Genomic DNA, 15172 nt, shown 5'->3' on the forward strand with positions numbered 1-15172 from the left:
TTCGGAGTTGAGTCGGTTGAAAGAGAAGGGAGAGAGCCTTTCAGTTTTCAACATTGGCAGCTTTTGTTTTTGATTCGTTTCAACGTTGCTGTTACGTCTGCGTGTTTTGAGTTTTGTTATGGAAAAATTATGATTTAGTCCCTGTATTTACATTTCAAAATTTAAAATTTTGATCCTGGATAAATTGTGATATTGCTATTTAGTTCATGATCATTTTAATTCACTATATTTTGATCCATATCATCTTTGTATGGTTCGTATTAAGAATGAGTTTTGGAAATTTAAAGATATAAAGACTAACGTCAATTAAATTATTGTTTGGCAAACTAAAATCTTAATACTTAATTTAATTTACAAATTTTGTTTGACATATTACTTAAATTTTACTATATACAATTAAATTGTTTAAGAAATATAAATTTTTAAATGATAAATAGTTTTTAAAAATTATATAAGTATTTATTTACTTACTATTTTTATAATTTTATAGAAAGAATTTTATAGGATGATTTTAATCTTATATTGTCAAATATATTAAATAAGAAAAGTATTATTTTTAGGGTAAATTATGCATTTAATACCAAACAATCAGTTTTGATCCGTTTTAATACATAAACTTTCATTTTTTTTCAAAACCATGCCTATTGTTTAGTTTTTTGTTTCATTTTAATATTTTTTTCTTTAAAACCTCAAGTACCTAAAATATCAGTTTTGATTTGTTTTAGTACCTAAACTTTCAATTTTTTCAAGATTTAACGTTAAACTTCGAACAGGGCACTAAAATGACAAAAACTAAACTTTAGATATAGTTTTGAAAAAATTGAAAGTTTAGGTACTAAAACAAACCAAACTGATAGTTTAAGTACTAAACGCATAATTTACCTTAATTTTTATTTGATTGACTCTCTTCGACAAAATATCAAATAATAGCTAAACTAGAATTACATTTAGCATGGGACTAGTAATATAATTTGACCAATAATTCATCACCAATCTCAATAGAAAAAGATCAAGTAGTGATTAAAAAAGAAAGAGTAAGGGATTAGTTGAGGTACCAAATAGTCAAATACCAACAAGAAGATAATAAAGTTTGTAATTGTAGGTTATGCAATTAAGTACCCAAAAGAAATGCATATTAATGAGACATTGACATGGACATTTGGCTAATTTATTTTGATGGTTGGTTATATGTCAATTAAATAATTTAATTATTTCCTTTCTCTTCCCTCTTTTAGATGTTCTTATTTAATTTTTTATCTACTTTTACTTTAGATTATAAATATATTATATTTGAGATATAATAAAATTAAGGGTAAACTACGAATTTAGTACATGATCTATTAGTTTTTGTCTGTTTCAGTATTTAAACTTTCAATTTTGTCAAAAACATACCTAACGTTTAGTTTTTGTTTCATTTTAATACTCGATCATTAAAAATTAAGGAGACTTTTTCATGACATTTTTCATGGGTAAATTACATCATTCATCCCTTAACTATCTTATCGCACCTATTTTGGTCATTAAAGTTTAAAGATTTTTAATTTGAATTGTCAACTTTCAAATTGCTCATGTTTTAATCACTATAATTTATTTTATTAATAATATTTTGGGACATGATATTTTCTTATCATTTTATTAATATATAATTAAAAAAATTGAAAGTTAGAATGATTAAATTAGGAGTAATTTGAAAGTTAAAAAATTAAATTAAAAAAGTAAACTTTAATGACCAAAATAGGAGTAAGAAGATAGTTAAGGGATGAGTGATATAATTTACCCATAAAAAAGTGTCAAGTTATAACATTTACGTTAAATTTTTAATGGTGGGGTATTAAAATGAAACAAAAATTAAACATTAGGTATGCTTTTAAGAAAAATTAAAGTTTAGGCACTAAAGCGGACCAAAACTAATAATTTATGTAGTAAACACGTATTTTACCCTAAAATTAAATGTATTTGAACCCGTCGAGTGGTCTTGTGATAAAAATATAGTATTATTCTTCTTAGAGATCTTTCATTTGAACAACTGCGTCAGCATGATATGTATTATCAACAGATTAATTTTTTTTGAACATATACTAATATACTATCTTATAATTATCTTAGATTATTCTGAAAAATTATAGTCTATAACTCAAATTTATTTGGAGTTCAAATTCATTCAAGGCCCAAACAATCTAAATTCGAAACCACCGGCCCGTTTTGGTCCAATCCGGTCAAAAGTCAACCTCTTCCCTGCACATCTCGATCCAAAATCTCTAAATCCTTCAACAGAACATTTCAAGTACACCTAAAGATGATTATTTAACTCGAAACTAATAGATTTCGATTTGACCCAACTTGATAAAGTCGTGTTTTTTTATTAAAAATTTTGAGTCGGATCAGATTTGAATTGGGTTTTATATAAGGAAGTGTCAGGTTCGGGTAGAAGGTGAAAAATATTCAAATCAAGCCAGCTCGATGATGATAATAGTATAATTTATATATATAAATTTATGAATAATTACTATAATACCCTTTCTACATATTTTTTAATTAGGTTTTTATTTAATGTAGGGTCGAACTGGATAGAGTTTATTTCTAAAATTTCAAGTGGAGAAAATATTTTCTTTGAGTGGAGTCGGATTCGAGTGCCCTGCGTTCATTACCTTGGCTTGCTTGTTTGAGGATCCATCAACCTCCGCAGGTGCGAGGTGTTCGTGAGTCGGATCGGACTGAACCGATATACGACATCACCGTCATTCATAATCATCATCCAAGTTCGGCAACCAGATTGAGAAACAGCCATGTCTGCATCAATGAATTCAACTCCAAATGTGAATGAAAATGAAGAACAAGGAACTCTAGATTTTAACCTACTTAATGCAGTGAACAACAGGTAACGGAGGAGTAATCGTTGACATGACTCGACCTATGGACTCGCCCTCTTTGCTTCTCTTCTTCGAGCTTTGCATGGTGGCGGCACCAGAGTAATCGTCGAAACTGTCGTTAAGGTGACTCATTTTTGTTTAGAGCCTAATTATCGAATTCTTATGTATACCCGAAATGCCTTTTTGTTGCTGCTGCTGAAAGGATGTTGGTTGGTATCACCATGCTGAACCAAATTACTCGATGCTTGTTTATTGGATTCCTCGTGGCCCACACACTCTTCCGGCAAATGCCTTGCAGCGAGTCGGCATTGACGCTTTTGTAATGAACGGAAACAGAGAGGTACTTTCCGAGTTCCATGCATCTTGAAGATGGTTTACATGATACATATGTTCAAACCAGCCTGCAATTTTCCCTGCACATAATATGCATTGTTGTTCCTAGGTTCTGGCAGTTCAAGAGAACATCGGATGATTTCGAGGGACCGGTGTGTGGAAGTTCCCTACCGGGGTTGCGAATGAGATATGCGTATCACCTTCGCCTTAGATATATATAGATCAGGACCGGGACTCGGGAGGTAGGAGGAAGTAATAGCTTCATATTATTCATCAAGCTAGCTAGCAACAGCCATATCAGAAGCAAAAACAAAATGCAGATTTCTGCTATATATCAAACAAGCAGGCACAAAGATAAATATTAACTACCACCTCTCAAATGATGAGAGGAAGAGGATGATCGGGAAAAAAACATAAGCTTTACTTTACAGCATAGACTATAAATTCTGCAACATACGCAACGTTTGTACGTCTGTAATCTAATGTCTTCACAAAACTAAATCATTTCTGCCTTGCATTCCCAGTCTTCATTCATGTTGCTGTGTGTATGGTTGATTTAGTCTATTAGAAACCGGACATCCTTCAACCGAGATACCTAGGGCTGTCGGACAGCTTGCGAGAGGACAATGGTCGACCTCAGTGCCCCACCATTTCAAGTTATGACCCTCGTTTTGCAGAGCGAAGAACAGTAAAACACCCATGAAAGCAGTTCCAGCGTCTAATGCTGCAGATAGAACGTAGTTATATTTCTGCCACCACCGCTTGTTATACTTGAAAACAAAGTAGTTGAAGATGGTTCCAGTGACGAGCCAACTCGCGATGTTGGTCGGAGTTGCGGGTGGCATTCCGGCAAAACCATAAGATATAACCGGTATGTTAATCAAGGGGATCCATTTCTTTTCTGGGAAAAACTTGCTCAACACCCAAACAGGAACTGGCAAGACAGCTCCGATGAGGAACAACCAAACTAAGTTACGGTACATCCCTCCTGGTCCGAAAAGCCTCTTTGGTCCAATTAAACCCCAGATAACAGAGGCGTCAAACGTGACACGGTATTTAGGACAAGTCCATGGACTATCAGGATGTATTCCTTCAATATCACAGATGTCTTGAATGCTATCCAACATCCACCAAGCAACTCCAAGGTTGACCATACCTGCAACTACAGTTCCCACAAGCTGCGGAAACATAATATCGACTATTCTTATTTAATGTTCCGAAAGCTGTCTAAGATCCTTAGAACTAAAAGCTCATAAGCAGAAAGTATACCTGAGCCGTGTACATACAGCGTGGCGGGATTTTCATGTAGTGCCCAAGTTTGAGATCAGACAAGAAAGAAAGAGCATGAATCGTGCTGATCCGCCCATAAATCTTGAAAATCAGGTTTGCAATAGGCTTTCCGGGCAAGACATAACCAATCATGAACTGTGCTATAATGTCATATCCAGGTTGCTGCATAGTTCCACAAGCGGAAACGTTGTTAGACACCACTTCATCGAGTCGCCGTTCCATGCAGGTAAAGTAACTACAACAGACAGCATAGCATACTTTACCTGGTTCGTAGTTGCCTGAATGACTCCAATTGGAAGTGTGACAAGCCAGGCCAAACCAAAGGCGAACAGCATACCCCACCATGGAAGCTGCACCTCCTTCTTATACACAAAAGACATCAAAAGCGACAGAGCCATACTTCCGATTAATAAAACGAGAAACCACCATTCAGGAACTTGTTTGTACTTTTTCATCAGCTTTCCATGGATGTCCAACTTCACAGTCTTAATTGCTGATCTGCTCTGCCTCAGAATATCCCTACATAAAACAAACCCGGAGTTGACTTCTTTTTTCGATGTGATGACACTACTCAAAAAAAGGTCTTGAAACAATATAAACTGTACCTGCCATTAAACAATGCCACATGAGTGAGGGTCGCTGTGAACCGAGCGAACCCCGATCCAATCGATAAGGCAAAAAGAGGGCTAAGGTAGAGTTTGCTATAACTGTTATACGCAGGAATATTTAGCTGATACTGCGGTGTCAAGATCTTAGTTGTATCATATTTATGCCCACTGGAAGTAAACAACTGATTAGAGAATATAGGGAACTTTTGAGCATCAAAGGTGTTATACTTCCAATAACAAATAGGAACAATGATGTAGATAAACATGATAAAGCCGACCCCAACATTGACGATCGACGACCAAGGGGCAACCAGCGGACTACCATGGTAAGCCGATATCCCAGCCCAATCAAGGGTGAAAGCGCCAACGCCGAGTCCATGGTATCCTGACCCTATTTGCTGAGCTGTGATACTATGTGGCCATGCCCAACACACCCATGAGAAGAATGTCAATATTGGGAATAAATAGCCTGGCAAAGCATAATACACAAAGCTTGCCACCATTACAGCTAGAAAGAATTGCATCCGAGTCAATCCTTTCTTTTTCTCTTCCCTTTCATGCAGTGCTCTGAGAATCAAAAATAAAAAAGCAAAACTTACCTTAAGGCATCAAGCATCCATCATCTTCAGAATATAATCTAACACATATGAAGTTAAATCTTCCAAGCATAACACAGGCAATTGAAATGATTAAGCTTTCGCCTAAAGTGAAAAAAAGAAGAAGCTTTTCTTCAAGATTCTAAATTTTCTCTTCCAATAAAATTCCTATGGACCAATCCAGAAAATGATGATAATGGAAGGTGAAAACACTGACCTAAACAGAGAAACTTGAGCCAAATTTGATGGCCACCACATTTCTGCAGGATCAACCAGGTACCTCCTAAGCATTCCAGCCCATCCATACCCCAAAATCTGCATATAAACAGCAGTATGAATATTAATTTTAGTTTCATATGAACTTTATTACGAGTGTCAGAAGAGTCGAAGTTTCAGTCAACGAAATTAATTTTAAAATAGCTTTAGCCTTTAATAACCTGAGTAGTCAAGACAATGAGGACGCCACAGAGGAAATTCAAGCTCTGCTTATAATAAGCCTTCATGACAGTTATGGCACCGATCGAATAAGCATCGCCACCACCGAAAGACACCCCACAATTGGCGAAGATGGTGATAATGACATGCTCCTTGATGTTAAATGGCCCGGGGTTCAAGCTAAACCGCCACCCCAGGAGGCTGTACTCGGTGGTCGGAAGAGTCCTGGCCATGAACTTCCCAATGGGCAAGACGGAGATTTGCATGAGGATAGCGGAGATGGTGAGTGGCTGCGTACGGTAGGTGAAGAAAGTGTTGAGGAATATCAGAAGCACGCAGGATGTCAATCCTAGGAACCAGGCACGAAAAGTCATGACGGGGAGGGAAGGGTCGTCGGTTTCCGGTACCACCAAAGCCACCTCCTCCACCGGACTCCAGTCGTCGTTCTCGGTGGTCTCGGCCCCATTTGGTTTCTCTGGATCTGTATGGGTCTTGCTGGCCATCGAAGCTGGAAAAAAGGTTTGAAACTTTAATGAGACAGTGAGAGATTCCAGCAGCGTAAGAAATAGCTTTATCTTATCTGTAATTCAAGAAGACAACGAAGTGTAGAAGAAGAAGAAGTGAAGTCCAGGTGTTAAGTCTCGAACTCAAAGGTCTGGTTTTCGTGTTGGAAAAAGTGACGATAAATACACGTATAATATTGGCAAGAAGCTGTGCCTGTGGGGACAAGGGAGAGAAAACGGTTAAATCTACGAGATAATGTGTTAGAATTATTTATTTCACGAGATAACATTCTCTCAAGATTAATTGCTGAAGTAAATTACATAGTGTTGACCGTAGGTTGTCATGCCTTCCGGGCGACCTCTTCAGATGTCCCATGCACAACCTAACTCATAGGTCGTCATGGACTCCCAGCGACCTCCTAAGTCGCCATGCACTCCGAGAGACCAAGGAGGTCGTCATGCACGCCCGACGACCTTGTCTCCTTGCATGACCATGTGATATTTCTGCACGTCCCGCTCTATGGATGCAACGCATGCATGAGGGAGCAGAGGGTTAAAGCTTGGTCGTCTGGTAGAAATCTCCCAGATATGACATGCAGGGCGTGCAAGGGTTAAAAGCTTGGTCGTCGGGCGTGCATGGCGACCTCCTTGGTGGCCCGAAGTGCATGACGACCTAGGAGGTCGCTGGGAGTGAATGGCAACCTATGGGTTGGGTTGTGCATGTCCCATGCACACGATCATTCCCTCGTCGGAAGCTGCCACGTCGTAGGTCGCAAGGAAGGCATGGCGACCTACGGCCAACACTGTGCAATTCACCTTACTTCAGCAATTAATCTTGGGAGAACATTATCTCTTGAAATAAATAATTTCAACACATTATCTCATAGATTTAGCCGAGAGAAACACATATAATATGACAAAATTGCCCCTTCTTGTTTAATTAACTAATTGAGAAAGAAAATTACATGTATTATTTACGTCGCGTGTATACTGTAGATAAGCGTGTGTAAATCACGTGCTGCATGTGTGGATTGTTTCTAAATTCGTTTTGATTTAATTTTTAACACAGATAAACGTATGTAAATTTGTGTAAATTATTTCTATGTTTATTTTAGCTTAAGTTTTACCGTGCGTAAACTACAGATAAATATATGTAAATCACGTGTGGTAATTGTAATCTTTAAATTTATTTTAGGCATAATATTAAAACCATCCTCAATATTTATTAAAATTTTCATTTTAATTTTTTATTCTTTGAGTAAAGTAGGAATACAAAGACGATAAAATGATCTCATCAAATATAAATGTGATCAGATTTTTCATCAAAGAAATAGAGTCGTTTCTTTGATAAAAAAAAACAAGTAATGATTGGATTACACTTTCAAAATTAATTAAATATAAGGACTGATAGTGAAATTATGAAATTCTAACATTATTTCTTTTCTGAACGTAATTCTAACATTATTTCAACTACATTGGTTATTGCTGGTGTTTTATGTCTTCTAATCTTGGATGCTATCAGTGTTGATAGCGAATATGGTAAATATTTTTTTGAATTTAATAATAATTGTAAGATCTCTTTATTAAATACTAAATTATATTCTGCTAAAATTTAAATATTTTCTTCTAAAAACATCGTTTTATTTTCCTATTTTTTAAAAATTGAAAAATTTTGTTAAATAAAAAAAATAAATGATGGAAACATATTTGGTTACTTACTTTCTTGTGATAAGAATACAATAAATAAATCAAATAAAATATCGTACATCTATATGGATTTAAATAAGGATCATAATTTTATAATATATATATATATATATACACCTCAGAATTGACGGGAGGAGGATAAAATTATAAAATGTATGAAGACATGTTATAATATAATGATTTAAATATATATTTACAACTTGTTTATAAATATAACTATGAACAATTAGTAGAGTATGCGATTGATAGTTTTTAGTTTACATATTTGTTTTTTTCATAACCTGTTGATTAAATATTTATTAAGATTAAAATTTATTTTCCTCCCTTACGTAAGAATGGTACAAAATAAAAAGATTATCGTTAAATCGCGTCAAATTTTAATTAAAATCTACAGAATAAAGTAACAAATACTCTAATATAAATTTTCATTGGACGATCTCAATGGTAAAAGAAAGTGATATTCTTCATAGAAGATACAACTCAGATACACCCATGTAAACGCATCCGTTTGAACTTGAAATATTTATAAAATTTAATTTTCTCTCTTTTTTTTGGATAATTCCATTTCAATTACCCAAGAAGCAGAAAACTGCTACAGTTTACAAAATACAATAAACAGGGATACATAATCAGCAACCAACAAGTCAAAACTGCAAACACAGTAAGAGTAGCAGAATAACCAAACTCCCGCTAAGTGATACCCCAACTAGCACAAAGAGTTGCATTACGTGGGTCGAAACTGCTAATAATGCATCCCATCAACCAAATCCGAACGGCAGTTTTGATGTCTTGCAGTAACGCATCCATTGGGCGAGCACAGCCCCCATAGAGTCTGCAATTCATTTCCCTCCAAATGTAATAGACATGGCCTGCTCAGGCGAGTCGAAGAATTCTCACAATAAGGGACTTGCCCTTAAGGCAACATATTGCCCAAGCCAGTTCACTATCCCAGCCTCTAACGCCTCTATACAGACCACACAAAATAAGAGTAGCTCCCCATAAGTCTTTAGCAAAATTACAGCCAAAGAACAAGTGATCTCTACACTCAGCCGCATCACCACACATTAGACATTTATCATTCTCGATATTTAAGCCCATACTAAGGAGCCTAACACGAGTAGGGAGACGATTAAGGATGGCCATCCACATTATAATGTTGTGCTTAGGGATATGCCCAGGAAACCAAATAAGATACTGCCAAGAGACTTTGGGGATATTTATGTGCAAGTCATCCCGAATACTTCTAACACTTCGGTTCTGGATAGGGCCAGCAAAGAGATGAATAACAGTAGGTATGATTTTCAAGATGTACTTGAATGACCAGCTTACATTCCAAGGGATTCTCATCTGCCAGAAGTCTACATCCCCGATCACATAGGCACGCATCCAGGCCACCTAGAGAGAGCCCTCATTGGCTAATAATTTTTTGATAAGGTGAACAGTGCAGGCTTTATTCCATTCGGCTACGTCTTGGACGCCTAGGCCACCTTCTGACTTCAATGTACAGACTTTTTTCCAGCTGACACGAGCACCTCTTGCAGGTAAGTCGGACCCTTTCCAGAAGAATCTGGAACATATATGCTCAATAGAGTTGATAATCTCTTTAGGAAGAACGAGCTGCCTGCACCAGAAATTTGCCATGCTGAAGAGAACATAACGAATCAATTGAAGCCTCCCTGCAAAGCTAAGGTGTTTGTTGGCTCACAAATTCAACTTTGCCCTTATCTTGTCAATTAAGCTTTGGCAGCCCTTAACAGTGAGCTTCCTAGTTACCAGTGGAACACCCAGGTAACGAACAGGGAGATTACCCAGTTTGAAACCTGTTAATTCCTTGATGGCAGCACATTGTTCAGAAGAAATCCTAGCATAGAAAATTTCACACTTACTAGCATTTAGTTTTAGTCCAGACATGGAATAGAAAGAGTCAAGAATAGTTTGTACACCAATTACAGAGTCCAGAGAACCCTTGCAGAATATTAGCAAATCATCAGCGAAGCAAATGTGAGTGAGCCCAACCTTTTTGCACTTAGGATGATAGCTGAACACTCCCCTCTTAGCAGCTACATTAAGAAGGCTCGATAAAACGTTCATGGCTAAGACAAAGATATAAGGAGAGAGGGGATTACCATGTCTAACACCCCGAGCCCCTTTGAAATATCCAGCAAGAGTACCATTGAAAACAATGGAGTAGCTTGGAATAGTAATACAAGCCAAAATCCAGCCTATGAATTTCCCAGGTAATTCGAGAGCATGCAAAACAATTCTCACAAAATCCCAGTTTAAGGAATCGAAAGCCTTCTGCAAGTCAATTTTGAGAGCACATCTTGGAGAAATTTTCATCCTAGAATAACCCCGAACAAGTTCTTGAGCAAGTAGGGTATTATCAATTATGTTTCTCCCTTTCACAAAAGCATATTGGTTCATTGAAATCATGCTAGGAAAGACAGTAGACAGTAGGTTCACTAGAATTCTAGTAACAGTCTTATATATGATAGAACAACAAGAAATAGGCCTAAAGTCTTTGACCATACTAGGATTAGGAACCTTTGGGACAAGCACAACAGCTGTAGCATTGAAGGAAGGATACATGAATGAGTTTGTGAAGCAATACCTGATTGCTGCCAAGAAGTCATTTCCCACAATATGCCATGTCCGTTTAAAAAAGAATGAGTTGTATCCATCAGGACCGGGGGATTTATTGTTCCCTTGTCCCCATAAAGCATCTTTGATCTCAACATCAGAAATCTCTCTGATTAAAGCCTCAGAAGAACCCTCAGGAAGGGAATAGCCCAGAAGCTCCTTTAAAGTGGTGACATTACAACAATTTACCTCAGGATCGATCACCCCCAATTGCTTTTTAAAGAATTTGATAGCCTCATTAGACATATCATCAAAGGTGCTAAGTCTAACGCCTTCTTGATTAAAAATGACTCTAATGGTGTTGTTCATCCTCTTGCTAGCCACCATGGAGTGAAAAAATCGGGTTCCCTGATCGCCTTCTCTAATCTAGTCAGCCTTAGCTTTTTGTTTATAGAAGAGAAGCTCCAACTGTTCAAGGCCTCTTAACTCCTCCTCAATCTTAAGTTCATCAATCATGAGGCAGCCAGCTGAAATAACATCCAAATTGGCAAGCTGAATAGCCCTCAATTCATCTCTTTTACACTAAACTCGCATCAAAATATCAAAAAAAGTGAGCTCTATTAAGGAGCTTAAGACAACTCTTCAACCGCTTTAGCTTTAAGAACAGAGCATGGGCTGGGTTCCCAATAGCTGGTGCCTGCCACGAGTCACTAACAATGGATAAAAAATCTGGGTGCATAGCCCAGAAATTAAAGAAATTGAAAGGCTTCGGTTTATTTGAAGCAGCTTCCTTGTGCAGCCAGACTAAGGCTGGACTGTGATCAGACTCCCCAGGTGCTTGAAACTCAACTTCAAAGGACGGGAAAGCCTCAGACCAACAATGATTAAACAGAACACGATCTAGTTTGTGGGCAAGGAAGGAGTTTTTCTGCTTGTTAGACCAGGTGTAAAGTGGGCCAATAAATTGGTGATCGAATATTCCCAGGTCCTCAACACACATCTGAAACTCGAGGACGTCACTACTAGTGCTAGAGCTGATAGGATTAGAACTTTCCTCCCTTTTTAAAATGACATTGAAGTCGCCCCCCACCAACCAGGCTGCATCACCCACAAAGCTATCTATACTACCAAGTTACGACCAGAGTTGCCTGCGGGTAATGCTATCATTGGAACCATACACCGTGGTAATGAAAAAAGGTAAACCATTGAAGGTGATACACTGCTCGAAAATAAAGCAGATGGAACAGTCCAAACTTCCTTGCCATAAAACCCAGATTCGACAATTCTCAGCATGAGAGTAATTATAACAGGAATTTCAGCCCTCAAACTTTTTAGACAAAATATCAACAACATTAGCCTCCTTGACTCTAGTCTCCAGAAGACAGAGAATATTAATGTGGACCCTTTTTGCCCATTTTATCACAATGCTTTGCTTTAGGGGACTATTGAATCCCCTAATATTCCATAAGCAAATTAGCATGATAAAATTGTAGAGGATAAGGCACCACCCCTTTCCTCTGCTCTTTTGACCTTATCAACCTGTTCTTTCTTTTTTAATTTCAGTTCATGCACAATCTTTGCAACACCCAAAGAAGCCCCTCTCTGTTTCTTACCAGAGTCAACAGAAGGGATCCCAATCAAACTGTCAGGGTCAATCGAGCTTAGGACGTCAAATTTTTTTATAGACCCACCTCCCACAAATTTATCAACTTTAGCAGGCCTGCCCCTGCCTCTCTTTGCATGGGGATCAATAGTATGTATAGGGAGTTCAAGTTGTTTAGACCCCTGGCCAATTCTCACAACATTCCCAGGACAAATCTCAACAGGCGCTGAACTATCAACCAAGCTTCCGCTACAAACCCCAACTGGCACCTCATTAACAACCGAGATCCCAGGACAACCCCCTTCAGGAATTAAAGCAGCAACCGGGAGACTGGCACATGCCTCATCAACAGTCAAAATATTACCAGAACCGGAAGACTTATTTTCCATAGTAGCACTACTAGAAACAGAAATGCCATTCAAGCATGCAAGAGCAGTCGATGAACCATCCTTCAAACCTACATATCCTAAAGCGTTCAAAGTCTCACCCTCAAAAGCAGTTTGAGCAGGCCCTTTGACTCTCCATATTTGCTCAACTTTCTTCCCTTGAGGACAGTACTTCATCGAATGCCCAAAACGACCACAGTCAACGCAAGAGTTAGGCATCCAAGGAACAAAGACTTTAACCTTAGCTATTGACTCATCACATAATATCACATCTATGCAATTTGGGATTTGAGACCCAGCCAAAATCTCTACACAGACTCTCGCATATTCCAACCTTTCCCTATTTGCGGTAATCGAATCCATATGGAGTGGCTTACCAATTGCACTAGCTACATAGCTTAGCCCTTTCTTCGAAAATAACTCCAATGAAACATTATACAAATGAATCCAAATAGGCATACAATGTAAATCAAAACTCAGCTCCTTCAAGTTAGGTTCCCATTTCCGAAAACAAATAGATTTATGTTGAACGTGCCAAGGAATGTTCTCTAAAACCCAGTCCCTAGCTAAAGAACTAACAAATGAGAAAACAAACAGGTTTGGTGCAGCTTGACTCACCTTCACCGGAGACTGTTTCCCCCATAATAGGCTAACAATCTTCTGAAGAGAAGCAAAGTTCGGGGCTGAATCAATGAATTGGCCAACCAAGGCGTACCTCCATTCCAAGATTCCCTCCTCAAACACGTAGCGAGGAGGTTTCACTACGCAGGAACCCTCGATCATCGAAGGAGGGAAGAAATTTAACTCCTGTTCATTCCCCACCGAGAAAAACTTCCTCCAGTCAGAGGCACCCTCAACCTCCATGACCACACAAAAAAAAAACCCTAAAAAACCCTAGAAATTGCAGAAGAAAAAGTAAGAATTGAAGAAGATGGCCCGTCTTCAATCGCTATTAGCCCAGCTAATATGCACCGAGAGAGAAGAGCTTAACGTGCGCCATCAACATCAATAATATTATTGAATTCGTTCAATAAATTACCCATCTAATATTATTATTACATTACCGTTAGACAGCTAATTTTGTTGTTCTATATCACATTAATAATATTATTAGTAGTATTAAATAAGGCATTAACATCATACAGCAGCTTATGTTGTTCGGTCTAGTTTCAGCCTACACAGGTTCCTCTCATTTCGAGGGACGTACCCGAGGGAGGTAGCTGCCTCCCTCAATTTTTTAAAGGTCTTTTTTGTATTTATTTGTGTTATGGATAACGAGTAAATGATTATAAAATAAGAATTACATATATTTATATAAAACGTCTTAAATGAAAAAATATTACAGGTAAAGAAACTGGGGGGGAAGTTTATTATAATTTGTGGTAAATTATGAAGTAAATTATGAGTTTAGTACTTGTACTATTAGTTTTGGTAATTTTAATAGCTAAACCTTCATTTTTTTCAAAATAATACCTAAAATTTAGTTTTTGTTTTATTTTAGTACATTATTCAAAATTTAACGTTAACTTTTTAAAAATTGAAAGTTTCAGTATTAAAACGGACTAAAACTGATAGTTTAAGTACTAAACGCGTTAAGTTTTTAATGACGATGTACTAAAATGAAACAATAACTAAATGTTATGTATGATTTTAAAAACAATAAAAGTTTAGATACCCAAACAGACAAAAATTGATAATTTAGATATTAATATATAATTTACCCTAAATTATAAGATAATTACACAAGAATAGGTTATACTCTAAAACTATCCTAGATACATACATATATATATATATATATATACAAATATAAAAATCCTAAATATACGAACGATCTAATAGCTTCTGCATCCATCACATACCTCGTCATGAACTTTTTGAATTAGACCAAACTCAATTTGGATCATAAATTCTAACAATTTAAATAAAATATTAAAATTATATTTGAATAGTCTAAATTTTTTTAATTATGGTTTTTTAAAGTATATCAAGACTTGAAAATGATGTAAAATTATATTTTTTTATTCGTAATTTTTTATTAATCTAGGGTAAATACAAGGCAATATCTATTCAAAGATAAACTCTCAACCTTTCAACATTGAACGCTCACACCCCTGACTTCTATGGTGCTCAAACTCGGGTCCTCGAGGAATAACAACAATTCCTTTATTACGGAGGCCACTTGGTTTGTGCTTCTTCGCAAATTTTCAATTTAGTCCTTGTAAGATTTGTAGTTTAATGTGATGGATACTTTTAGTTCT

General features: G+C 36.9%; 1 protein-coding gene across 1 annotated transcript; it reads right to left on the reverse strand.

Moving 5' to 3' along the window:
• Positions 1-3446: 3446 nt before the first annotated feature.
• LOC120204194 (oligopeptide transporter 3-like) lies at positions 3447-6654 on the reverse strand. The gene is made up of 6 exons (XM_039204306.1): positions 6135-6654; positions 5915-6012; positions 5099-5668; positions 4757-5012; positions 4473-4655; positions 3447-4381 (listed from the first exon to the last, which is right to left on the reverse strand). Exons 1-6 carry the CDS (start codon positions 6633-6635, stop codon positions 3731-3733), a joined length of 2259 nt encoding a protein of 752 aa, XP_039060237.1. The 5' UTR covers positions 6636-6654; the 3' UTR covers positions 3447-3730.
• Positions 6655-15172: the final 8518 nt, after the last annotated feature.

Source organism: Hibiscus syriacus, unplaced genomic scaffold (assembly GCF_006381635.1).
Source record: "Hibiscus syriacus cultivar Baekdansim isolate YM2019G1 unplaced genomic scaffold, ASM638163v2 tig00010533_pilon, whole genome shotgun sequence".
NCBI lineage: Eukaryota > Viridiplantae > Streptophyta > Magnoliopsida > Malvales > Malvaceae > Hibiscus > Hibiscus syriacus.

What these genes read in the sequence shown, in the direction of transcription:
- LOC120204194 (XM_039204306.1), bottom strand. Translation starts at nt 6,635, where the DNA reads ATGGCCAGCAAGACCCATACAGATCCAGAGAAACCAAATGGGGCCGAG. An exon ending in GCTCAAGTTTCTCTGTTTAG is followed by an intron (nt 5,669 to 5,914) that starts GTCAGTGTTTTC and finishes TTTGATTCTCAG; the next exon opens with AGCACTGCATGAAAGGGAAG. An exon ending in GTGGCATTGTTTAATGGCAG is followed by an intron (nt 5,013 to 5,098) that starts GTACAGTTTATA and finishes TGTTTTATGTAG; the next exon opens with GGATATTCTGAGGCAGAGCA.